General features: G+C 48.1%; 1 protein-coding gene across 2 annotated transcripts in view; it reads left to right on the forward strand.

Moving 5' to 3' along the window:
• The first annotated feature begins 794 nt into the window (after window positions 1-794).
• The window catches only part of LOC120408683 (glyoxylate reductase/hydroxypyruvate reductase-like), a 58,259-nt gene continuing 32,584 nt past the window's right edge, over window positions 795-26,469 (forward strand). Inside the window, exon 1 of one of the 2 annotated variants that reach the window (XM_039545855.1) lies at window positions 795-891. In XM_039545855.1, coding sequence (XP_039401789.1) covers window positions 821-891 — 71 coding nt within the window. In that variant the 5' untranslated portion in view covers window positions 795-820. Of the gene's footprint in view, window positions 892-23,201; window positions 23,443-26,469 lie in introns of those variants that run through there. The other variant, XM_039545854.1, reaches the window with a different exon arrangement.

The raw sequence follows: 26,469 nt of genomic DNA on the forward strand, positions 1-26,469 counted from the left end.
GGGGACACGCCATGGGTCAGACCCGAGGTCAGAGTCAGTAGACAGGGTCGGAGTCAGAGCCTGGACGTAGGCTAATGGTTGAAGCTGGGTTGGAGTCAGGTAGGGCTGGAGCAGGGTTAGAGATGGGCACGGACAAGTCGGGAGCAAGGGTCGGGTTTGGCTGGGACAGGACCTGGCTCAAAGGCCAGCTGGAAGCTTAGGGAGCCTGTAGCACTGCCAGGCAGTAGGAGAGTTCCTGGCAGAGTAGTGCCCGTTGCACAGACTAAGGGCTTGTCTACATTTAAAATGCTCTAGTGGCACAGCTGCAGCACTTCTCCCGTCAGCGCAGGTAATCTGCCTCCCCGAGAGGAGGTCGCGTCAGCCTAGCGCTGCCTACAGAGGGTTGAGGTTGGTTTAACTATGCCCTGAGTGATGGAGTTATGCTGACCTAATTTTCTAGTGCAGCCCAGGCATTACTCCCAGCTCTGGCAGGGTCAGTGAAATACCTGTGCCTGGGGGTCATCTGAGCCGGGCCCTGCCCATGGATAGGTTGTTGCAGAATGCCGAGGGCTGCAGGCTCTGTTTACAGAATGAGTCAGTGCAGCTGAGGATGAGTCACTGCAGGCTCTGAGGGAGGGGTGAGTCATGGCAGCTGACCGAGCAGCCCTAGTCTGGCTGCAGATTTGCCTCATGTTACCTTCCCCACGGGTGCCTCCCCGGTGTCCCCGGGCCGGGTTTGTGGGGATAGGACTGGTGGCACTCACAGAGGGGACATGGATGTTGAAGGTGGTGTAGAGTCTGGGAGTGAAGGTGGGCCCATGCTCTTTCTTCTCTCCTATGTATGCTGACAAGCAGATTAGCCTTGTCCTCTTGCTGTCTCAAGGGTCCTGTTTACTACTTATATGTATTGAGGTAAGTACACATTCCTTTACTTAGGATACACCTGTTTAACCACTGCTGCCTAGTCAGGGCTATGTGAGTTTGAACATGAGAAGGTCCAAGGTCCTGCTAGCCTAATATCCTGTCTTCCGACAGTGACCAATGTCAGGTGCCCCAGAGGGAGTGAACAGAACAGACAATCATCAAGTGATCCATCCCCTGTCACCCATTCCCAGCTTCTGGCAAACAGAGGCTAGGGACACCATCCTTGCCCATCCTAGCTAATAGCCATTGATGGACCTATCCTCCATGAATTTATCTAGCTCTTTTTTGAACCCTGTTATAGTCTTGGCCTTCACAACATCCTCTGGCAAAGAGTTCCACAGGTTAACTGGGCATTGTGTGAAGAAATACTTCCTTTTGTTTGTTTTAAACCTGCTGCCTATTAATTTCATTGGGCAACCCTTGGTTCTCCACACCAGTCCAGGGCACACCAGAGGGTGGGGCAATTTGCCCCAGGCCCTGGGCCCCACAGGGGCCCCCACAAGAGTTTTCAGCGGGTCCTTCAGTGCTGCCAAACACACTTGGAGTGAGTGAAGGACCCGCTGCCGAAGACCCGGAGCTTCTTCCACTCTGGGTCTTCGGCGACAATTCGGCGGCGAGGGCTCCTTCCACTCTGGGTCTTCGGCGACAATTCGGCGGCGAGGGCTCCTTCCACTCCGGATCTCCTTCATTCGCTCTGGGACCACCGCTGAAGTGCCCCGAAGACTCGGAGCAGAAGGACCCCGGCCACCGAAGACCCCAGGCCCCCTGAATCCTCTGGGCAGTCCTGCACCAGTCAAGATTTTATAGACCTCTATCATATTCCCCCTTAGTCATCTCTTTTCCTAGCTGAAAAGTCCCAGTCTTATTAATCTCTCCTCATACAGCATCCGTTCCATACCCCTAATCATTTTTGTTGCCCTTTTCTGAACCTTTTCCAATTCCAATATATCTTTTTTGAGATGGAGCAACCACATCTGCATGCAGTATTCAAGATATGAGCGTACCATGGATTTATATAGAGGCAATATGATATTTTCTGTCTTATTATCTATCCCTTTCTTAATGAGTCCCAACATTCTGTTCACTTTTTTGACTGCCGCTGCACATTGAGTGGATGATTTCAGAGAACTATCCACAGTGACTTCAAGATCTCTTTCTTCAGTAGTAACAGCTAATTTAGACCCCATCATTTTAGATGTATAGCTGGGATTAGGTTTTCCAATGTGCATTACTTTGCATTTATCAACACTGAATTTCATCTCCCATTTTGTTGCCCAGTCCCCCAGTTTTGTGAGATCCTTTTGTAGCTCTTTGCAGTCTGCCTGGGACTTAACTACCTTGAGTAGTTTTGTATCATCTGCAAATTTTGCCACCTCACTGCTTTCGGAAAATCCAAGTACAGTATATTCACTGGGTCACCCTTGTCCCCATGTTTGTTGAGCCCCTCAAAGAATTCTAGTAGATTGGTGAGGCATGATTTCCCTTTACAAAAGTTGTGTTGACTCTTCCCTAACAAATCATGTTCATTTAGGGGTTTGGTAAATCTGTTCTTTACTATAGTTTCAACCAGTTTGCCTGATACTAAAGTTAGACCTACTGGCCTCTAATTCCCAGCATCACCTCTGGATCCTTTTTGAAAAATTGGTATCACATTAGCCATCCTCCATTCATCAAAAGTTTATTTAAGTCAGGGGTCGGCAACCTTTTAGAAGTGGTGTGCCAAGTCTTCATTTATTCACTCTGATTTAAGGTTTTGTGTGCCAGCAATACATTTTAACATTTTTAGAAGGTCTCTTTCTATAAGTCTATAATATATAACAAGACTATTGTTGTATGTAAAGTAAATAAGGGTTTTAAAATGTTTAAGACGCTTCATTTAAAATTAAATTAAAATGCAGAGCCCCCTGCACTGGTGGCCAGGACCCGGGCAGTGTGAGTGACACTGAAAATCAGCTTGCCATAGGTGCCATAGTTGCCTACCCCTGATTTAAGTGCTAGGTTGTATGCCAGAGTTAGTAGTTCTGCAATTTCACATTTGAGTTCCTTCAGAACTCTTGGGTGAATGCTATCTGGTCCTGGTGACTTATTACTGTTTAATGTTTGGCGTGAAAGAGTGGCAAAGAGATCAGGTCGAACTGCATAATCTCCTGGTGTTCTCAGATCACAACCTAGAGAGAGGCTGTCTCATGGGAAATGGGCCAGGAGGCCAGCATACTGCCATTGATAGCCTCCCGCTGCTCTGGGACAAACTTCCTCTGGATGGGCTAGTGGTTGGCTTGGGCAAAGGCCAGTCCATAAAGTTGCTGGACGCCCCAGAGTCAATCAACGAGCGGGGTGTAGCTTACTTCAGTTGTGGCTGGGGCCCGGAGCTGGAGGGGGGATTGCAGGTGCAGTTGGCAGGCGTCCACCTTTGCAGAGGCACATGTGAGTAGTGAGAGGATTTTTATGGGAAATTGCTCTCCAGGTTATGTCCGGCCACAACCGTTCTACCAGAGCTGGATGGAGTGGTTTCCAGTAACCGTAGTGGATCTGGGTTTATGGGGCACCCTGAGGCGAAGTGGCCACCTTCTCCACAGTACAGGCAGGGGCCATGCAGCACCTGTATTCCTGCTCTTGGTCTGCACAGTGCCTCCTGGTGATGTCGATCTGCATGGGGTCTGGGTCAGAACTGGGCAACAGGCATGCGCAGGGGCCCTCGGTACAAGGCTGGGGATGGGTAGAAGCCTGTTTCCTTTCCAGGCAGCTCTCGCGCAGCCAGTTATTGATTCATAGGCGGCGCTTGATGTAGGGTGGCAGCTCAACCGGGGGCTCCAGGGGACCCAAGCCATTTCCTTTATTGCGTTGTTCAAGTCAGTAGCAACATTCTCAATGACTTCAACGGGAGCAGGACCAAGGAAAGGATTACACAACCCTTGGTAGGACTGTACCACTTCCAAAATTCAGGGTATTTATAGACAATCGAAAGCTTCAACCTAAAGAGATGCAAAGGCAGAGCCAGTCCTTCAAACACTTTACTCACATGTCGGCCCAATGAGTTTCATGGAGTTAGTCCGCTGAGTAAAGTTACTCACTCCACAAGTGTTTGCAAGATCAGGCCCTAGATATTTGCTACAAATTTTATAGATGCGCCATATATCTATAAGCGAGGGGATGCACTGGCAGATATACTTGTGTTATACACATTGTCAGTGATCAACAGTAGGATTTGGGATTGCAATAGAAAAACTTGGGGCTAGATTCTCAACTGGTATGAACTGGTCCAGCTGCACTGCATTCAGAGGCGCAACCCTGATCTACACCAGCTGAGGAACTGGCATGGGAGTTTTAGAGTAAGGTTGTTTACTTCCCACAGCTCGTTAGTTGTTTTACCAATGTTCAAAGCTACATGCAAGGTATATACTGGAGAGCAGACATCTTCACAGCGAAGTAAGTTGCTTGGTGTTCTCATTTGCATGCCATACCCAGGATGCTTAGGGCACAAACTGAAAGGTTTGGGGGCATATTTATGAGCACATAAATTTCTATAGTGTGCTTTGCTTGAGTAAGATTTTTTTTTTAATCCACTGACGCCCAATCAGTTGTGAAGATTGGCCTGTGGAGCTCCTGCAAGTGAGAAATAGCCTATACGGTATCTTGTGAGTGGTATTTTTATATTCAAATTAGACATAATCTCCATGAATAAAATGACTGTTCCCAAAGGGATCATGCCCAATTTAAATGTCTAAAATGCCATTAAAAGGGCACTGGCTTGCCATTAAAATTTAACTCCAGCAAACCCCCAATGTCATTTGAATTATACTTTTATAATTAAGCCTGCGATGTTGGAATAATAGTTTTGATGTACAATCTGGTACTGTACAGTAAAAGTGCATTGTTTCTAAAAAGACCGCAGCCAGATCCATTGTTAACAACAAAGCTAAACACCAGTCGTGCCTGCATGCAAATAGGCAGCCATGACTTGGCAGTGCGACTCAGGGCTCCCAGAGAGAGGATGGCAAGTCAAGACCTCCGCTTAATAGAAGCTCAACGGGGAATAAGTAACAATCTGGTCTCAAGTTAAGGCTTTGACTCCTGCTCGTTAAATAGGCTCAGCTATGACAAATTACTACGGTAATAATTTTTATGACAGGAATTACTCACCATCAGCATGAGCCATGACTACTAAGTATACTTGGCACTGAATTCTAGGTCGGTTTAAAAAATGTAGAGCAGGCATAGCTAGACTTCACCTCATTCAGCCAAGCCCATCAGAACTGTTCCTAGCCCAGAGCAAGACACTCAAAGTCTATGGATGCAGGAATCTCATGGGTAGGTCCCCTTGCTTTCCAGAACCTGGGCAAGTGGCTTTTTAAAGCCTCAAGCCTGTGTAACTCATTGCCACGAGATGTTATGGAAGGCACGAATTGAGCAGGACCTTATTAATCACTTCTATTTCAGTAGCACCTAAAGGCCTCAGTCAGGTATCATTGTGGTGGACACTATATAAACATGTAGCAAATGGCAATTCCTACCCCAGGAATGTCTACAAGACAAGACATAAGTGATAGAGGGAAAAAGCGAGTGGGGGATGGAGAAGGGCAGTGAGACAGGACAGAGTAACAAAACTAGGATTTCATAGCATGGACTAGCTGAGTACACGATTCGTAGCCAGTCAGTAATCACAATTCGCCACCCAATGAAAAAGAGAATTAGACCCTTATACGAATAAGAACCATCCACAGTTGTATTAAGTTAAAATATAATTGTAAGTGATATAAACCCTCCTGTTTCAAGGCATAAATCAACTCCTAAATACCTGGGAATAGGAAGAAACGTTCCTGATGGACAGGTCATTCCACAAACTCCTACTGGTGCTGATCACTGTCAGGACATTGGACTTCAGACCAGTGGTCTGATGCACTCTGGCAGCTCCTATGGCCCTACAAAGCACAGCTAAGCACACCAGCCAGCCAGGTAAACCTCCAAGGGAGAAAGGCCTGTGTGAATGAACTGCCTCCCCACCCCCCCTGAACAGCTGACCTGCTAAACCACTTCGCACAGCTAGCCTGTCTGCTTGCAAGTTTAAGTTTCAATAGGAAATCAATACGGATGGCGCTAAGCTGCTCCTGATTGCAGCCTGTTCCATGAGCCGCTTGAGCTGGATGAGGCCAGGTGCCTTCAAAGCGGTGTTTAGCACACGGGCCAGATTGTCATGATGAAGAGTGCTTGAAGGAGGACTAGACCTCAGCCTTCTCCTAGAAGGGCTTACCCAGGAGCGTTAAACAGCCAACACCTTCCAAGGGAAAGTCTGGGGGAGCAGCTCTTTGGACAATAAGGCCACTTATTTAGGAACCTAAATTTGGGCTTAGGAGCCTACTTTTAGGCCCTCATTTCTTTGTTACAGAGGCAGCTCCAGTGGCCTCTAGCATCACATGGTAAGCACGTGGCCATGCATCTCCTGCCAGGAGCGGGCCTCCACAGTGGTCACACTGGCAGGACTTGGTGGTATGATGACTGTTCTGGAGCAGGGCAAGCCAGCAGCTAACGTGACAACCGAACTAGCAACCCAAGCTCCAGCGGGAAACTTGAAGCACGGAGACAGACTGGTTGATGGGGGAGGTTCACCGCTGTGGGAATCTCTCACACACCACTCGGTCGTTTCCCTCTCTCCCGACCTGTTCCCTGGAAGGAGGGGAAGTTCCTGCCCTGCACCTGCTCCTGTGGCGCCTGGCAGCCGCAGAGAAGCGGGAGGAAGGGCTAGAAAAAATTCTCCTCTAACTCCATTGCTGGGAGGCTGGTGGCAGCAGCAGGGACCGGGACAGGGGAGCAAGGAGAGTGAAGAGGCCTAATCTCTCAGGCTTAGCAGCAGAGACCAAGGATGGCGGAGGCTGGGATGGAGCCTGTGCAGTGGATGTGCAAAGCACCAAAGCTGGCAGGAAGGACTCAGGTGCCCATTCCCTCCCCGCCCCTCTGAGCTGCAGCCAGCTGGGAGCAGGATCCCTTGTGAACTGCAGAAGGAGATGCAGGTAAGACAAAGGGCCATGATGGCTTGAAGGCCACATGTTTCAATACATGGGGAGAAGAACCTGGGGGTGGGAAATTTTCACCTGGTTTTGCCTGGTTCCTCAGAGGATCACCGTCCTTATCTTGACGGCCCCAAATCATCTGTCATCTCCAAATGTTGCCACCGCCAGCTCACCCCTTTCTCCAGGTCACGACTCCATTTACTAAGCATGGAGCCCTGGGACACCCCCTCGTTACTGCATCGCCGTGCTGAAAAGCTGACCCCTCATTCCTACCCTATGTCCTCTGCCCCAGCAGGCTCTGAGCCACGACTGCTTCCTCTCAGCCCGCGTCCGCTTCGTGCTTAACTGCCGCTGGCGAGCCTTTGTCCCAGGCTTTTTGAAAGGCCAAATAAACAATGTCGCCCGTTATTAACGATTGTGTGGGCATGCGCAAAGAACTGGCGTAAGTTAGGGAGCTGGGGTTTTCCTGGCCAGAAGATGGCTGGTTCATTCTTACCTCACATTCATCGAGGTGTTGCAGAATTCTGGTTTTAATTGTTTCAGTCTGCTTAGCTAGCGCTGGCAGAAAGACTCCCTGGTCTGTAATTCACATGGTCTCTCCTCGCAGCTTTTTAAGGATAGAGCAACATTTGTTCCCCTCCTGTCCTCTGATATTAGTGCTGTCGCTGATTTAATGAGAGGTGGCATATGTTGTACTTGGCAACTCGGGTTTCCTTCAGAACGCTTGGATGCACAGCTTCTAGCCCAGGAGGTTTTAATGGACTGATCTTCCAGCACCTCTTTTTTACCTGGAAACAATAAGTATCACCCCAATCTCCTCTGTAGCAATGTCTGGTACCAATAAATCATTTAGTTTCTGCGTAATGTCCTTATCCTCTTTAATTGCTCCATTAGGCACTGACCAGAGGAGCACTTAAGCACATACTTAACAGAATCAAAGCCAGAGAGATGTGACTTGCCCCAGGTCACACAGGAAGTCTGTGGCAGAGCAGAGGACTGAAGCCAGATCTCTGGAGTCCCAGTCTAGTGCATTAACCACTAGGACATCCTGCCACATATTTCCTCTGAAACCTAAAGAGTTTAAATATCAAGTGTTAACATGTTACTCCCATTGACTTCAATGGCCATTGGATCGGGCCATAGCGCTATTAAGCTGTGACTGTATATTTGTCAATTAAAAGGGCTTTAAAAGGAATGAGTGTGGCACATGTGCAGTGCGTTCTTTTTATACCACACAATATACTGCACATTGTAACACTGTTGTTGTGGAGGTGCACAAATCAACACAATACTAAATATGGATTTATTTGCACGATAGACCATAAGAAGTCTGAAGCAGCTATCTATAACAAGTCCGTAATATACTTTATGCGTAAATATCTATTCCCCAGACAGAATATCTCAGAATGAGCTTTCTCTTGCTACCAAATAATTAATATGCATTAAAGTGTATAATACATATTTAAATATGCATTTAACTGTTTGAGTAAGTAGTTGGGTGAATATGCATGTTATACAAAATACATATTTAACTAATAGTGTAATTAATTAGAGAAAACATTCAAAACCACTTATTACTTAAGGGAACAGAATATCTGCAAAAGTGTTTTAATTACTTTGATTGTTATATGCTAAAAAAACAAAGATGGAAGTGGTCTGTTCCAAGCAACATAAAAATGAACCTAACACCTGCTGAGTCAATCTGGAAAGGGAGAAAAAGTCAGTAAAACAGAATCTATAGACTTCTGAGCAGCCACACAGCTAACAGACTGTACTCGTTGTTATAAAGAAGATGGTGATCAATTGATCTCCGTGTCCAGCACTGATAGGACAAGAAGGAATCCACTAAGTTTGCAGCAAGGGAGATTTAGGTTAGACATCAGGTAAAACTTTCTAGCTACAAGGACAGTGAAGTTACCCAGGGCAGTTGTGAAATCCCCATCACTGGTGATTTTTAAGTACCGGTTAGACAAACACTTGTCAGGGATGGCCTAGGTATTCTTAATCCTGCCACCGTATGTAAGGGGGTGATCTCCTGAGGTCCCTTCCAGCCCTACCTGTCTATGATTCTGTAGCTAGGGGATTCAGAAGTCCTCTAGGTTAGGCTTATTAAAAACATGTATGTGGTCTGGAACTTACAGCTTTTTATTTATCTACAATATAATGCAATAAACAAAATATATCATCTGGTGGAATGAAGTAATCAGTAATTGCCCATAACACAGCCATCAATAACAAAATAATTAGTCTGAATATACAAAATAAATATGACTTTCTTCAGCTATGCTGGGTCTTGGAATTCAGGGCTCAGCTGTATCAGAATGTTCTTTCACGGTGCTGGTTGTTTCTAGCTCAGCCTTTTCAGGACAAGAATGTGCCCCCCCGGTGAAGTCACTACGTTTGCCCACTGCAATCGAGTCTCACGTGGGAGAGAATTAAAATATTGCCAGCCCAGGAACCTGATTGTCCTTTTTCCTAGGTTTATGGTGGAACTCCATAGGACTTGAATGGCGTGACTGAGAGAAATGAAAATCAGCTGCAGAACTTGAAGCTGCTTCTTTACATTCCCTTTAAACCCAAGAGGCCTGTAGCCAAGCTAAGTGTGCGCTGCCCTGGGATCCCCTCGCCTTGGGCTTGGCTGTCCTCAGAATCAGCTGCCTGGGTATGTATCCAGCACTTGTCTGCATTATAGCTGAACCGCCGGACACAGTCCAGAGCATGTTATCACAAAGCTCTCAAAAATAAACTGTCCTGTATGGAGCGGTCAAGTCACCCTCATGAAGACTGCCAGCAAAGAAGAGGTGTGATGGCAGTTGTTGCTGGCACGGTTTAACTTTCAACCATTGCATGCCAGGGCCCAGCAGTCAGTTACCTAAAGCTTCGTCAATGTCGCTATAACCTGGAGAGCGATATAAAAACCTGCATGAAATAGAAGTTTAGGCTGAGATTTTCAAAGCTACGTAAAGCTTTTGGACACTTCGATTTCAATGGGAGTTTGGTACCTAAATACTTTTGTGGCTCTGGGCCCCGGTTACTATTCAAATCAAATGGGACTGGGGTGCCCAGATTCCCAAGACTGAGATTCCAATGCTGCCTAATGCTCCACTAACATGTTGGCAGGTCATTCTTAGTTCCAGTGGCACTGTGGCAGCAGAAGGAGCTTCTACTCCATTCCCGCTGAGATCTAAATCAGCCCCCCGATGACATTGCAAACAGAGGCCTGGCTCAACATTCTGAGGAAAGTTACCACCTCTCCCTGCAAAACACCGGGAGCCCCCTGACTCACTCTTGAACTTCATAAAACACAAGCAAGCTGCCAACAAAATGGAAAGCATTCATCTGAACAACAGCGCAGCTAGCTAGCCAGTATACCCCGCAGATGGAGCCAGTAGCTCTGTCCCTGTCTATCCGAGGGGAGAGAGAGAGATTGCATTCACCGCTGTGATGTTTCTCCCGCAGACATTACAAGAAGATGCCACGGAAGGAAACAAGGCAAAGCTTTTTGTTATGCATGCATGATCTACAATGGATAAAACATAGGGATGGCATGTGTCATCCACTAACTCCCAGCTTGATTTCCACTTCGCACTGTGACAAGAAGTATAATAAAAATCCTGTTTCTCTACCTCTGCTCTCTTGTGCCTTCCGTGGGATCCAGCCCCAAGCCCTACCTTTCAGTCACAAGGAATAGCTTCCTGGATAGTAAAGCCAAACGGGACCATTGTGATCACCTAGTGAGTCTGGCCTCCTCCATCACCCAGGCCATAGAACTTCCCTACATTAATTCCTCTTTGAACTAGAGACGATCTGAGCAGAGTTTTATAGAAAAATCCATCCTTGCCCAGTGCTGCTTCTTGCTGATTGCTCTTCCTTCAGAGGCTACGTCTACACTACCCGCCGCAGACGGTAGGTACGATTCGATTTTCATCGATATCGCTATCATCTAGCACATATACGATATCCGATCGCGCTTCTATCGATTTCGAACTCCACCGCCCAACGGAACGGCGCGGCGCGGCCGATGGAGAGCGGCCACGATCGACGCGCGCGTGAGGAGGGACGGTCGTTATCGATATATATAAGATACTTCATTTCAGCACGCGCTGCTGAGCTGAAGTCTTATATCGATATTTTTTTTTCCTAGACCAGCCCAGAGGGACCACAGACCTCCCAGTGGGTCCGGGTCATATGCTCCCGTGGCTGAGGTCTACCCAGTGGTACTCTCACCTCTGTGACTTGCACGCTATGTCTCTGTTAATGCAACCTAACATTGCATTTGCTTTGTTTGCACCAGCATGGCATTGCTGAGGTGGTGATCCACTATAACTCCCAGATCCTTCTTAGCAGTGCTGCTGCCAAGCCAGTTAGTACATGTGAAGGTCCCCTGTGCTGTGCATCTTCCCAAAGATGGATCCATGGGTCCATATAGCCCTTCCCAGTGGATTGCTCCAGTTTTGTTTCCCTGGGGAATGGGTGGCAAGCTACGGGGCAACATACGGTGCCAGTTTGAGGCCTGATCCAAAGCCCATTGAGGCCAATGGAAAGACTCACAGTGGGCTTTGGATCAGGCCCTTTTGTGGTTATCTGCCCCCTTCATGCATTTCCCCTCCACAGGGGGAACATATGGTCTGAGTCAGCAGCAAGTGTCCCAGCAGGCATCAGCTGAAGCAATCAGATAAACTCTCTCCAATGCAAATGTAACAGACAGATACAGGGCTCAGCCCAGGTTTTTACAGGCCAGTTCTAGTGTTGAAAACTCCATGGAACAGCTTGCTGTACATATGTCTCCATATTGCTAACCCGGGGTGGGAGCAAATTCAGAGCTCTCTTTGTTCCTGCAGTACAGCTGCCCCCTTCGTAACCTATCTAAAGGAGAGGGTGCCGCTAGCCTAACTCTAGGGACAAAGCCTCTGCTTTTATGTTTGATTGGAGGAAACGGCCAATATGTCTTTTAAAAAATGAAGCAGTGTCCACATACACGCCAGCCTCTAACTGGGCTGTCACGTTATGTGGCTTTGCTCACGGTGTCGCATTTTGCGAACAGGTATGTGAATCCGAGACACAAATATTGCCCCACCCAGCAGCCCACCACATCGATGCCCCCATCAAGGCAGCTGGTGACAGGAGCTTGCCGAGCTCAGCCCTGACCACTGACGCTTTGTGCTATTGTGTAAAAGAAATAAATCAGACCGTGTTAATTCTTTACAAAGAAAACAGTTTAATCACGGTAAGAAACTATACCTTGAGGGTATCATTTCATATCAATACAGGCAGAGATTAGAAGGGATTTGTGAGATTGTGTTTATTCCCAATTTAGGCGCTTTCCATAAATTAATTATAGAAGCAAAGCGAAACAAGTGAGAAGTACACTGGGAAATTCTCAGTGTTAGTCATTTTCATGCACTAATATTCATGCCATCTGCTTTCCTTTCTCTCCTTTCTTTAAATGCTCCATTGTTAACCAGGGCTTATTTTCTTCTGCTGCATTTGTTCCATCTACTTCTGTCGCGCTGTGGCGGGCGGTAACACAGCCCGCACCGTTACATTTATATTGAAAAGGCATTAAAAGTAGGAATGCTTGTTTTTTGCAACTGGCACTTTACACAGCAAACAGCGCTTAGCCACGTGGCATGGATATTTATTCCTTTTGGAAAGCCAACACTTGTTTGGTCTTTACCCACTGTCAGAGTCTGAGCTATAAATTAGAACAGTGGGGGCTAGTTCATAGATCCCCAGGCTAAAAGGGACCATTGTGATCATCTACTGCCGGGGGAGGCAGCCACGAGCTGCCAAGTAAGTGGCACCGAAAGTTTGCACCCTGGGTTTTTTGGGGGGGGTTTTGGTTCACTGCTCCAGTCTCCCTGCACCCTGGTTGGTTTTTTGTTTTGTTTTGTTATTGGGTTTTTTTGTTTTTTTTTGCTTGGGGCAGCAAAAAAAGCCAGAGCCAGCCCTCAGTGCAGGCAGCGGACAGGGCTAGCCAGACCTTGGGCTTCAGACTGGAGATGGCTCGCCCATCCGGCCCCTGGGCCATCACGGCTATGCTATTTTTAGCGACTAGCTAAATCAGTGGTTCTCAAACTTTTATCCCGGCAACCCCTTTCACACAGCGAGACTCTGAGTGCGCCCCCCCTAATAAATTAAAAAATACATTTTTTATATTTAACACTCTTATAAAGGCTGGAGGCAAAGCGGGGCTTGGGGGTGGAGACTGACAGTTCACGACCCCTCACATAATAACCTCGCGACCCCCAACTTGAGAACCCCCTGAGCTAAATCAAAGCAAACACAAGTCTGGCTCTCCAAGCTGGAAATTACACCTCCAGCTCTAGTGCAGACATGCCCTAAATCTTAAAAAGCAGCTGAGTAGTTCCTTTCAGCAGAACAACAGAGACGCTTGCTGACAAAAAGCCAGAAGAGGGAGCTCTGAAGACATAAGAGCTGCCCTATTAAGATTGTTTGGGATTCACATTGTTTGCCTGGCCCCGTAAACAATTAGGGCCAGATCCTCTCCTGGTATAAATTGGTGTTACTCCATTGAAGTGGTGCTGATTTACAGCAGCAGAGAATCTGGCCCTCAGCCACATGCAAGAAAGATGGCCACAGATTTCACAGGTGGGTAGGGTGACCAGACAGCAAAGTGAAAAATTGGGACAGGGAGTGGGGGGTAATAGGAGCCTATGTAAGAAAAAGACGCAAAAATTGGGACTGTCCCTATAAAATGGGGACATCTGGTCACCCTACAGGAGGGTTACACAAGAAAGATCTCAGAAGATAAACCTTTGCATTTAATTGCATGGCCTACTGCCTTTGCTTCGCTAGAGTGGTCAGAAAATGTTTTTTAACACCATAGAAAGTTTTGATTTTTCATGTGAAACCCTAAAGATCCATTTTTATCTCAAAGGTTTTAGGGTCTCTCTGTTTTTTGATGACGTGTCATTTTTCCGCAGCGAGCAGACACATCCCACGGAAAATGTAATGTGATGAAAACTCCAGTTTTCTGCTGAAAAACAGTTTGGATGGAAAATTATCAACTGAGTGGAAGTTGAGAAACCTGCTCATCTTGCTGCAGCGCCATGAGGCCAGGCTCCACCCCTTTGGGGCACCGTGCATCCATGCAGAAGGTCATATGAGCACGGAGACCAGCTCCCAGAGTTGCTGAGCCCGGAGCATGTTCCCTGCCCTGTGCGGTGATTGTCTGCCCTGCTCCACACCTTGCTGCTGCACAAATCAGGTTCATTCCTGCTCTGGGCAGATCGAAACCTACTTTCAATAATACCATTCCAATTCCTGCGTCAGGGTGAAGCAGGGTGGGTTAGGGAACGTACACAAGGGAAGGTGCCCACCTGTGATCAGCCACTTACAGTGGGGGCCAATGATCATCTCATCTACATCAGTGTAGCTACTACATTGACTTCAGTGGAGTTGTTCCCGATTTACAGCAGAGTGAGGTCAAAGCAGATTCAGTGAACTAAAACCAAGCTACAAACTCGCAGTAGGCGAAATCACAATGAGAACACAAATCCAGTCGGGCAAGTGTCCTGGCAGAGATCACAGAACAGCTGCATCACCTACACGCTAATGAAGTAAGTCCACCAGGTTGAAACTTCCTTGTGAAGCACAGAACTGGGCTAGCCAGTCAGCTGCTGAGCAAGGACTTGAAGCTCTGAGATCTGGTTTCGAAGCTTCCTACGTTATAAACTGTTGGCCCTACAATATGATCACATGACCCACATTAGAGAAGAAGCAAAAGGCCAGGCAACCAAACTACAATCAGAAAATCATCAAAAGGGGAGGAGGGAGAGAACAGACACAAATGGATGAAGATACACTTGGTCATTTCTAATCTGACATTGCAAGATCAAATGAATCATTTGTAGGAGAGCGGAAAGGTACTAGCCCCCTTCCTAAGTAACAGGGCACATGAGAAAAAACAATAAGGGAAGATTCAAATCAAAGACAAAAATAAATAGTGTTCCTAGGATGGAACAAGTGAAGCCAAGCAGGCTATAGTCATATGCAGGCACCACAGTAGGAAGAGAGAATTCCAGAGACATTTGAGAAGAAAGGAGAAATAGCGTATGCAGCTGCCGCATCACCAGCAGTTGGTGTGTCACTATAGCCCACTGGCCACAGGGGCCTAGTTGTGGAAGTGAGAGTGCGGCCTGGTGGTTAGAGCTGGGTCCAGGGAGGGCAGAGTCCAGGAAACAAACTGAGGTTCAGGACTGGAGGAATGGAAGCCAAATGCCAGAGCTGAGGGAGGAGGGGTCTGATTCCACCACTGCATTTTTCCAGTTTTACATCAGTCTTACCTAAAATTAGAGCAGCATAGTAGTGAATCGGGCCCAGGATTTTTCTGAACTGCTAGGATATTTTTTGTCTGCAGAGTTATTGTAGTCATGCTGGCCCCAGGCTATGAGCGCGACAAGGTGGGTGAGGTAACGTCTTTTACTGGACCAAATTCTTTTGGTGGAAGGGACAAGCATTCGTGTGTAGCTCAAACCCTTGTCTCTTTCACCAATAGAAGTTGGTCCAATAAAAGATATTACAGGCGTTCCCAAACTTTTTGCCTGCAGGTCCCCATTTTGAGACTAACTTCTTTCCTGTGATCCCCAGACAGCAACAAAGCAACCTACCGATCAAGGAATCTAAGGCGTTTACACATTAAATACATTATTTAATGCTCCCTGATGTGACACATGGACTTGTGTGTTGCGACACAGCTTCTCGAAGTCCGGCGGCATGGTAAAAATTGCACATCTAATCTCTGATGCGACGTCAGCAGTAGATTGATACTGATGGACCCAAGTGCGCTGAATCCAGCTTCGCACAAATACACACTCACAAATGGCCCCGTCAGTTTCAAGGCGCATGTTGAGTGTGCAGGACATTTGTTCTTGACAGGGCATCGGAACTCTGGGAGAGAAAGTTGGGCATAGGTTCCTCACAAGAATCGATCGCAGGAAATTTCGATGAACTATTCAATTTCAGCTGCTGGCAAATCCTTGGCATCAGGCTCGCACTGAAAGGGGTTTCGCGCCCAATCAGATTTTGTCATCATGTCCAAGTCAAAGTAAAAGGATGCAAACTGTTCCTTTGTGTGGCGGAGATGCTCAGCCATCACCTGCGTGGGAGGCTGAATAATTTCATTGTCAGCCAGGAACTTGCAGAGCTGCAGGAAGGATTCATTTGTTGTCTTCAATCGATTAGTCTTCCAGAAATCAATTTCCTTCGTGAATCCTGTGATTCAATCACTCAGCTGATGGATGTGGGTGTTCTTTCCTTGGAGACCTGTATTCCATTCATTCACTTTCCCAAATATGCCTGTGACATAGGCAAGACGGCACATCTTCCTTTGGTCACACAGGAAATCAGCGAATCCACTCTTTGTGCCATCCATTGCATAGGCACCCAGCTCGTCTCTCAGTTCAGAAAATCATCCCAGTAGTTTTCCTTTCAAGGGCCAATGAGCTTCAGTGTGGAACAAAAACAGGTGATGAACGGACCCTGGGTTTCCACACACTGTTGCAAATAGCTGCACGCGAAGAGGATGAGTCTTCATGTAGTGCACAATAGATGAGACCTGGACTCAGAGCTTTAGCTGCCAGGTGTTGTCTGTGAATCATGCAGTTGTAAGGGGACTGTTGCCCCCTTACTAACATTCAGTGGGGGTGTTTTGGCTGCTAGCTCCCAGCACTAAAAGGGGAGGGATTGATGGCAAATCAGGACCCTGAGACTGACAGTCCCCAGGAACAATGGCAAGAGGCCAATGCTCCAGGTCAGCCTGATTGACAGGGCAGGCCGGCTAATCAGGGAGACAGAAGGCCAGTGTGGGTCCCGTCCTCCGTGTGTGAGCAGGAATGTGCCGGAGTCAGACAGAGTGGGGCCGAGCTAAGGAGGAAGCAGGGGCCCAAGCTGAGCTGGAGAACAGAGCCAGGCCAGATCCAGAGGCACAGCCCAGAGAGAGCAGATCCTGTGCTGGGAGCGGAGCTGCAGCCAGAGAGCCAGAGGCACAGCCCAGAGAGAGCAGATCCTGTGCTGGGAGCGGAGCTGCAGCCAGAGAGCCAGAGGCACAGCCCAGAGAGAGCAGATCCTGTGCTGGGAGCGGAGCTGCAGCCAGAGAGCCAGAGGCACATCCCAGGGAGAGCAGATCCTGTGCTGGGAGCAGAGCTGCAGCCAGAGAGCCAGAGTGTGGTGAGCAACTGGGGCCAGCCAAGGGGGAACCAAGGGCCCAGCGCAGAAAGACACTCCAGCCAAGGGTCCATGCAGGCCAGGCTGGGAGGATCTTAACCTGCCGGGGGGCTGGCACTGGGAAGAAGGATCCCACCATCCAAAGCCCGGAGGTGTGTGGTCACCACCATTTCAAGTGTCCCACCCACAGCATCCCTGCAGCACAGCCAGGGCCTGAGAAGGAGGCCTGGGGCCTACAAGGAACAGACTGCAAAGTGCTTTGATGTCCAGAGACATTGTTTGTAATGTTCCCTGCCACAGAGCAGGGTGATGTGTTTCCATTTATTCTTATTCTTTTCTTTAAATTGATTGTTAAGTAAACAACTTGTATTTGCTTTAAATTGTATGGAATAATCAGTGGGTCAGGAGGTGCCCAGTGCAGAGAGGGTACCCGGAGTGGGGACACCTTAGCCCCTGTCCTAGGTGGCCACAGCAGGGTTGGGGGTTGAGCCCCCCAGGAATCCTGGGCCCAGTCTTGTTGGGGCTACGAGAACTCTGCCAAACAGGAGAGTCCTCAAGGGCAGGGAGGCCTCTGGGTAAAGGAAGTGGGAGCAAGGACTCAGATCCTTTCGCTAGCCCACTTCACCGGGGTACACAGAAGCCAGGAAAGTTCCCCACAATAGCGGGACCATTCCCCCGCTTACATAATTGGCGTCACGAACAGGATCCTATCCACAGGGTCCACCCCATTGGTTTACTGGTTGAGTTCTAGTAGCACTGTCCAGGCCTGGTTGAGCACTCTACCATGGCTGGAATTGAAGAACTACGAACCCAGTTTGCTGAACTTCAGCGCAGATTATCAGACCAAGCGGAGGCATTACAACAAGCTAGAACTGAACAGAGAGAAGCCTTATCGCTGGCCAAGGCAGTAATAGACCAACAGGCAGCAGAAGCTAAGAAACCCGCTACTATTTATGTCCCACGGGAGCGGAAGGTCACAGAGTTTGGTGGCTTCCCGACAAGACCAGGAGACATTACGGTAGAAGAGTGGGTCAAGTCTGTGAGGGCAGCGTGCTAAGAGTACCTGTGGAAGACCATGTAGACTTCATAGAGGAACATCTCAAGGGCCAGGCCAAGGCCACAGTAAAGTTCATGGCAGTGGCAGACAAGAAAGATGTGGAAAAGGTATTTGAACTCCTCCTAGAAGTGTATGGAGACAAGGTGCCTATTGGAACCCGACTAAAGGAGTTCTTTGAGAGAAAGCAGGAGCCTGGTGAAACTATCCGGCATATGCATATGACCTCCAGGAGAGAATGAGCAAAGTGGAGCGGCGAGACCTCAACGAGTTCCAGACCCAGATACAGTTCTGAAAGAGCAGCTGGTGTTGGGGCTTCGTGATGACTCCTCAGACGTGAAATGAAAAGGAGGTTTAAGGAAGAGCCCAGTAAGAAGTTCTATGAACTCATGCAGGCTGCCATTATGTGGTCAGAAGAAGAGGAAGTTCCTGTGGCAGAGACAGCCAAGAGTAACCCCATACACGAAGTGGGGCCTAGTGAATGCAGCTGCTGGGAAAAGCCCTGCCCCAAACACAGCTAACATTGGAAAGCTTAAGTGAAGCTGTCCAAAACTGGCGGTCCAACAGGGGAGATGCTGAAAGTAATGACTGAGGTGATGAAAGGAAAACCCACCAATATGCCAAGATATCCAAGGGCCCCAGGACCCAAGAAGAGCCCCACTGAAGGATGAGCTGGGAAGATACATTTGTTACACTTGTGACAGGCCAGGACATACTAGCCGAGAATGTTCACTGAGAAGGAGAACAGAGTCCCAGGCACTAAACCAATGGGGCACCAGGAGCGAGTGGTCCATCTAGAGTAGAAGGCCAAGCAGTGGCAGAAGGATTCCTAGGCCTGTCCTTGGTGGAAAATCCCTCTGCATACAGTGAGAGGAACGTGGTCAGTGCCAGCATATCTAGCGACTTCTGTAAGCGAGCATTTGGAGACTGTCTAACTGCTGAAGTATATATAGCAGGGGTGAAGACCAGATGTTTGGTAGATACTGGCTCCGAAGTCACCACCATTACAGAGTCGCATTTTAAAAACTATTTGAAGGACAAGGACCTGACCATGCACAGCACACGGTTTGTACGTCTAACAGCTGTTAATGGACTGGCAATCCCAGTGGCGGGGTGCCTTGAAGCAGACATAGAGTATATGGGCCAAACGCTGCCGGGAAAATGCATCTTCATCCTGAAAGACAAAGCGTCAAAAGGGAGCCATATGGGAGAAGAAGTTCCAGGGATTCTAGGAATGAACATCATCAGTGAGCTGAAGGAGCTACTCTTACCAGGAGAAGGAACCAGGAGGATGAACTGTCACGAGCACTATACGAAGAATGCTGTGCGGAGTAGAGTATTGGCTCGAGCGGAGAGGCAGAGTCATTCCCTGGGCCCCAGGAGGCATATTGGAAATGTTAAAGTGGGCAGAAAACAGAAGACCATTATTCCTCCGTGGAAAGGGAAGATCCTTGATGAACACCGCTGTGTACCAGAAAATGAGCTGCAGATGATGAGGGAGAAGGGAGGACGAGTTACCTTTCTTCCAGAAAGATGTGATGGGAGACTGCCAGTTCCTGTTCACGTGGCACGCCAAGGGCTGATTCCTGCACATGTCAGAGAAACATCAAGAAATCTTTTCTAAGGATGAGGTGACCAATTATGATGACCAAGTCATCACCATGACAGGCTGAAGATAGCCTGTGAAGTTTCTCTCAATACATCTAAAGACACGGCCCAAAGTAGTAAAAGGACTTATGATCGCAAGTCCAGTGGTGCTCTCATCAGTCCCGGTGACCGTGTAATAGTTCAGAACCATAGACACCGGGGGCGTAATAAAATACAGGACAAGTGGGAGTCAAAGCCCCACATTGTAGTTGCTCACACCAATCCCGAGCTACCAGTTTACACCATTCGGCCTGAACGAGGAGGTCCTGAGAGAGTAGTACACAGGGACCAGTTGAAACATTGCACTCTTAGTCCAGACAGGGACCATAGGAGGCGTAGATCAGTACACTCTGAGGAGGCTGAAACCAGTTGGGAAATGGTTCTAGTCCCACAAACCAAATACAGAGGGGGACAGAGTGGGGCAAACCCAAACCCTAACGAGAATGGCCAGATCCCTCAAACTGACCCAGTATTACCCGAGGATAGGGAAACAGAAAATATGGGTAACGAACCACCAGTTTTAAGGAGGTCCCAGAGGGCTAATAAAGGTGTACTTCCTGTTAGACTTAGAGATACTTATTTTATTGGTTCTATGTAGTGTGTTGATGAATATTGTTATGTATAGTATTAAGAAGTAGATGTGGAGTGTTAACTATGTTAAATGTTCTTTTCGTAATTGTTAATGGGTTTTTAATATAATATGATGTGGATATATGTTGTTGTTATGGGGCCTGGATGTACCGGTGTAACTATTGTGGCTGTGGCAGAATTTTAGCAGGGGGGAATGTAAGGGGACTGTTGCCCCCTTACTAACATTCAGTGGGGGTGTTTTGGCTGCTAGCTCCCAGCACTAAAAGGGGAGGGATTGATGGCAAATCAGGACCCTGAGACTGACAGTCCCCAGGAACAATGGCAAGAGGCCAATGCTCCAGGTCAGCCTGATTGACAGGGCAGGCCGGCTAATCAGGGAGACAGAAGGCCAGTGTGGGTCCCGTCCTCCGTGTGTGAGCAGGAATGTGCCGGAGTCAGACAGAGTGGGGCCGAGCTAAGGAGGAAGCAGGGGCCCAAGCTGAGCTGGAGAACAGAGCCAGGCCAGATCCAGAGGCACAGCCCAGAGAGAGCAGATCCTGTGCTGGGAGCGGAGCTGCAGCCAGAGAGCCAGAGGCACAGCCCAGAGAGAGCAGATCCTGTGCTGGGAGCGGAGCTGCAGCCAGAGAGCCAGAGGCACAGCCCAGAGAGAGCAGATCCTGTGCTGGGAGCGGAGCTGCAGCCAGAGAGCCAGAGGCACATCCCAGGGAGAGCAGATCCTGTGCTGGGAGCAGAGCTGCAGCCAGAGAGCCAGAGTGTGGTGAGCAACTGGGGCCAGCCAAGGGGGGGAACCTTGGTAAAAGGGCCCAGCGCAGAAAGACACTCCAGCCAAGGGTCCATGCAGGCCAGGCTGGGAGGATCTTCTGCCGGGGCTGGCACTGGGAAGAAGGATCCCACCATCCAAAGCCCGGAGGTGTGTGGTCACCACCATTTCAAGTGTCCCACCCACAGCATCCCTGCAGCACAGCCAGGGCCTGAGAAGGAGGCCTGGGGCCTACAAGGAACAGACTGCAAAGTGCTTTGATGTCCAGAGACATTGTTTGTAATGTTCCCTGCCACAGAGCAGGGTGATGTGTTTCATTTATTCTTATTCTTTTCTTTAAATTGATTGTTAAGTAAACAACTTGTATTTGCTTTAAATTGTATGGAATAATCAGTGGGTCAGGGAGGTGCCCAGTGCAGAGAGGGTACCCCGGAGTGGGGACACCTTAGCCCCTGTCCTAGGTGGCCACAGCAGGGTTGGGGGTTGAGCCCCCCAGGAATCCTGGGCCCAGTCTTGTTGGGGCTACGAGAACTCTGCCAAACAGGAGAGTCCTCAAGGGCAGGGAGGCCTCTGGGTAAAGGAAGTGGGAGCGAGGACTCAGATCCTTTCGCTAGCCCACTTCACCGGGGTACACAGAAGCCAGGAAAGTTCCCCACAATAGCGGGACCATTCCCCCGCTTACACAGTGAGTCCACACAGCAGATGGAGCAACTTTCTTTACCAAAGCACACAGACCTGGTCTGTGGCCTGCCATAGGCAGCGCTCCAGCTACACAAAAGCCCACTCTGCGATCACACGAGATATTTTTGTCTTGCACGTGGCACATCAAATATTCCTTGTGCCATCTCATGTTCAGGAAGTGGCAGCAGAACAGAATATCGTCATCACCAACTTGAAGAGCAAAAGCATCCGGGTGGTTTCAGGTGCTCCACCAGTGCATTGTCCTGATCTGCTGCCATCGCCGCAATCCTTCGCTTCACTGTGGTGTCAGAGAGCGGTGTGGCTTTGAGTTGGCTTGCCTCGGTTTCCCCACACATTATCTTTACCATATCAATTGCAGCTGGAAAAATCAAAGTCTCTCCAATGGTGTGAAGCTTCTTGGCCTGTGCAATGAGGTGTCACATTTTAAGAGTGGACAGAGACAGACATGGATCTCTTGAAGTGCACTTGTTGACATGGAAGTTCTTTCCAGAACTGTAAAAATGACCTTGGTGTTCTTTGTGACGGGTTTCCTAGTGTGATTTAAGAGTATGAGGCTTCATGCTTCCGCTAGCTAACTGCAACACATCAGGCACTCCCGCCTTTCTTCATTCTTGACAAAATCCCACTGGTGAAGCCACGCGCAAAGGAAGCCTCATCATATTTGTGAGCAGGTTTCTTACTCTATTGTTTTTCCTTCATAACTGCGGGGTGAGACTCGCTGTTGGAGGCTGAAGCAGAGACTGTGTAAAAACAACTTTACAAAATGTCAGCCTCTGCACAACGTGACTTCGCATGCACCATGTGCTCTTGGCATGGCATCCGTGGAGCAGGTCTGGACACATCTGGGGGCAAACAGCATCATCTCATGGGCCGAATCTAACCCGTGGGATCTGCGGATGGTGCGAGCCCATTTGGGGTTGCGACCCACAGTTTGGGAACTGCTGAGAAAATGCCTCACCCGGTATATTTTTTGACATAGTCCCACGTAAATATTTGGGACCCCCAGTCTCAATCTTTGTTACTTCACAATTCAAAAACAAATTGTTTTTAAACATCTATGGGATCTCAGCTTCAAATAGAACTTTTTAATGCAACAGGAAACATAAACCAACAGTTGTTCTGCAGAAGTTCAATGTTTTTCCCCAAGTCACAAAGGTTGGTGTGAGCCCTGTTTTCTTATTAACCAGGTTTTCCCTCCTCACAGTCCTTGTCTTATTTAAACTGCTAGATTAAAGAAGAGTGCACAAACATAAGCTGTGACAGGTCAGCTCAGTAAAGAGAACCCGGCCTCACCACTCATTGGTCCAAGGGATCTTATCACACAACCTCCCACTCTCTGGTCACACAAACTCGCTGAACTGACTGGCACAAAAATATCTCATCCAAAGGCCTGCTTTCGGACGCTGTCAGTGCCTTTGCTCTGCAATGCGGACGCTCGGTCATTTGAGACGGCTGAAGACGACGCTGGTGCCAGAGTTCCACAGCTGGTGTAAATTACAAGCACCAAATGCAGCTGGGAAGCAGTTACCTAGAATCTATGTGACCCGGCGGATTCCACCGGATGGGATGAAGATCCTGAGCCAGTCAGGGCTGTGAGTATTCCTTTTATGTCCATCCAAAGCCTCCCCTGGGAAAAGAAAGGCAGAGTAAAGCCCACGCCTCGCACACCATTGTCAAACGTTGCAGTCTGTGGAGTAACAATAACGTAAAACTGGAGTAACTGAAAGGAACCCCCTGCCCCAGTATGTCAGTGTCTCTGAAGTCAGTCCAGCTGGGTTGAAGGTGGACTGTAGCACTGAGTGAATCATTAACTTCCAAGGAAGGAGAAGGTGCTAGATTTCCAACAGGTCCATGGTGCATTTCTCGAATGCTTGAGGTTCGTCTGACTCTCCCTCATCTGACTCCCCCAACTAGCTTGAAAGCAGACTCTGAGGCTGAAATCCTGGCTCCACTGAAGTCAATGGAAGCTTTGCCATTGACTTCAGTGCGACCAGGATTTCACCCCAGGTGAGGGGAGAAGTTGTTCGGCATCCATGAATTCATTACACAGAGTCATTTCGTGGGCTTGGACATCTCACTGCGAAGCTGCTGTTTGGGTTTGATACAGATGGAATCTCAAAATTCATAGCAATGTGGCTATTGGGAGCTCAGTTTGCCTTGGCAATGATTCGCCTGCATTGTAAAGCTACTGTTCTGCCATTGAAATCCAGGGAAATGTTACCATAGACTTTAGCAGTAGCCTTTAACCAGGATGCCTGCTGGAATTCACAGGCATCCCAACATGTGTGACTACTGTTGTTTTTATTAGATGTGCTGGGGAAAACAGTACAAAAATGTAAGATTTCAATAAAATTCCTTACATTTAAGCCAATGAAAGGCCAAGGCATTTATAAAGCTCTCTTCTGCAACAATGTCACTTTACAATGTAAAAATCAGACAGTGTTCCAAATGATTGCAAATATAATTTTAATATTCTAACCAAATATACATTTGAAGCCTAGAACCAACAGTCACCTGACTTTACATGACAAATCTCTCTGAAAAAATTAGATATTGTTGGATTTTCTAAAACAAAATATTGAGCTTTGAGAAACCAGGTTAAATGAGGGCAGAAAAAATAGCGAGTCTTAATTAAAGAGCGTTTGATCCAAGTGGGAATTAGATGCTGAATGGATGAATAGGCCGAGTGCCTAATAGGGGAAAGTTAAATAATAAAACAGTCAAAGAGTTAGTTCCGAACTCTGTACAGTTACTCAGCCTTCAGTGGGGTCAAAACCCAGAAGGCCATGAATGGTGACTGGACTGGGTCCACTTGTTCCGGGGCCAGGTCGGCATGAGGCACAAAGATGTCAAAAAACCAGCCCTGAGGCTAGAAATTCCAGCCCTGCGTGGCACCAGAAAGCATTGTCTATGCAAAACGTGAGTGGAGTATGGAAATCCAGGCTGGTTGGAATTTTTGAGTTACAAAATCGGGCGGGGGGGGGGGAGAAGTGGGAAATCAATTTTTTTTTCTGAGCTGGTTGAAGTGTTTTGAAAATTTGAAGTTTTAAAGAAGTTTTTTAATTCAATTTTTTTTAAACTTGAAAAAAGTCACCCTTGTTTGACCAGCTCTGTTGGAACTAGGCACGGTGAGCTAAAGGAGCTATTTAATGAGTATGAACAAGTGCATCCGTAGCGGACACGTGGTGAGATGCTTCTGACAACAGACCTGTTCACATCTATGGGTACAATCTATATGGAGTTTGAACGGCAAGGAGAAAGAGAGACCTCACCGCACAATTCAGCCGGGAACAGGGTAGCAGTGAAGGGAGGTATTTTCAAGACTGCCTAAGTGAGTTAGGAGCACTGTTTGTAGTTCTAGCCAAACCCAGGAATGTCACCGCAGACCCCTGAGTGGCCAGTGGAGTCACTAACACCTGCACATGAAACTTCAGAGGCTGCTACTGCGCTTGCTATTAGAGCATCAGTGGCTGTGGGAGGGGGAGTATTTCTGGGTCTCTTGCTGACCTCTGGGGAGTTCAAACCATTGCCTGACCCATCCCAAGCCCATGACTGGATAGCAGCAGTCATGGCCCTACTCAGTGCTCTGGAGAAAGCAGACGAGGTGCCTCAGAAGAGAGTCAGGCTGAAATCAGGCCACTCCCTTCCCTCCACACACACCAGAGGAGAGCTAAGGGCAATGGGAAGGAGTCCTGGGGAGAGAGCATGGGAAAACTTGAACCTCTAAGTAAACGTGCAAATTTGGCCTGTTGTCACCCCCTCTGAACTGCAGGGACCCTGTAGAATTGTCCAGCCCTGGTTGGCACTAGACAGCTATCTGTGCAGCCGTTCCAGATTGTAAGTGATATTGACATTGGAACGAGCAATATCTGTGATATGTGAGTAAACTTCAATAGTCCCTGGCCCTGCTGATCACTGCGATCACATACCGTGTGCTGCGTCTCATCCTGCCCCAGAGGCGCTCTAGGGTTTAGCACCATTATTCGGGAATGTTTGGGGAAATGAAGCAATTTCTTATCATTCCTGAGAGCCAGAGCCTCGCGGTTCTGGCAAGACAGGCATAATAAGGGCAGGCATGGTGCCATCTCAAACCCACAGGCTCTGCCAATGTCCTGCACTCCTGAGCTGGCTGTAGGGCTGCCCAGCCCGGGGTGCCCCAGTCCCAAGCAGGTGCCAGCCTGCCTGATGGTTTGTCCTGTGGAGGAGAGAGATGTCAGCCATTTCTAACCCATGTCAAGCTGAGGAAGGGACTAAATAGGGCTTTGTCAAAATGTATTTTTCTGCAGAAAATAAAATGTTGTTAGACGTAAGTGTTTCATAATGAAATATTTTTGGGAACGAAACCCAATTGTTCATTTCAAAATTAAGGGGCGCCCCCCCCACACACACACTTCCCAACACTCTTTTCCAACTGCCAGAGGTTGGAAAGAACCCCTGCTTTTTCATGCCACTTTACTGTTATAGTTAAAAAACGATAAGAGTGAAAAGGGGGTTTTCTCCCCACTTCCCTCCTTTTTTCCCTTGGAAATGGGGGGGGGGAAGGGGCCAAACTGCTGGGGAAAACACCCAAAAAGGTTTTTAAGAACAGAATTTTGGAGGGCTTTATAAACCAAATCATT

Source organism: Mauremys reevesii, linkage group 6 (genome assembly GCF_016161935.1).
Source record: "Mauremys reevesii isolate NIE-2019 linkage group 6, ASM1616193v1, whole genome shotgun sequence".
Lineage (NCBI taxonomy): Eukaryota > Metazoa > Chordata > Testudines > Geoemydidae > Mauremys > Mauremys reevesii.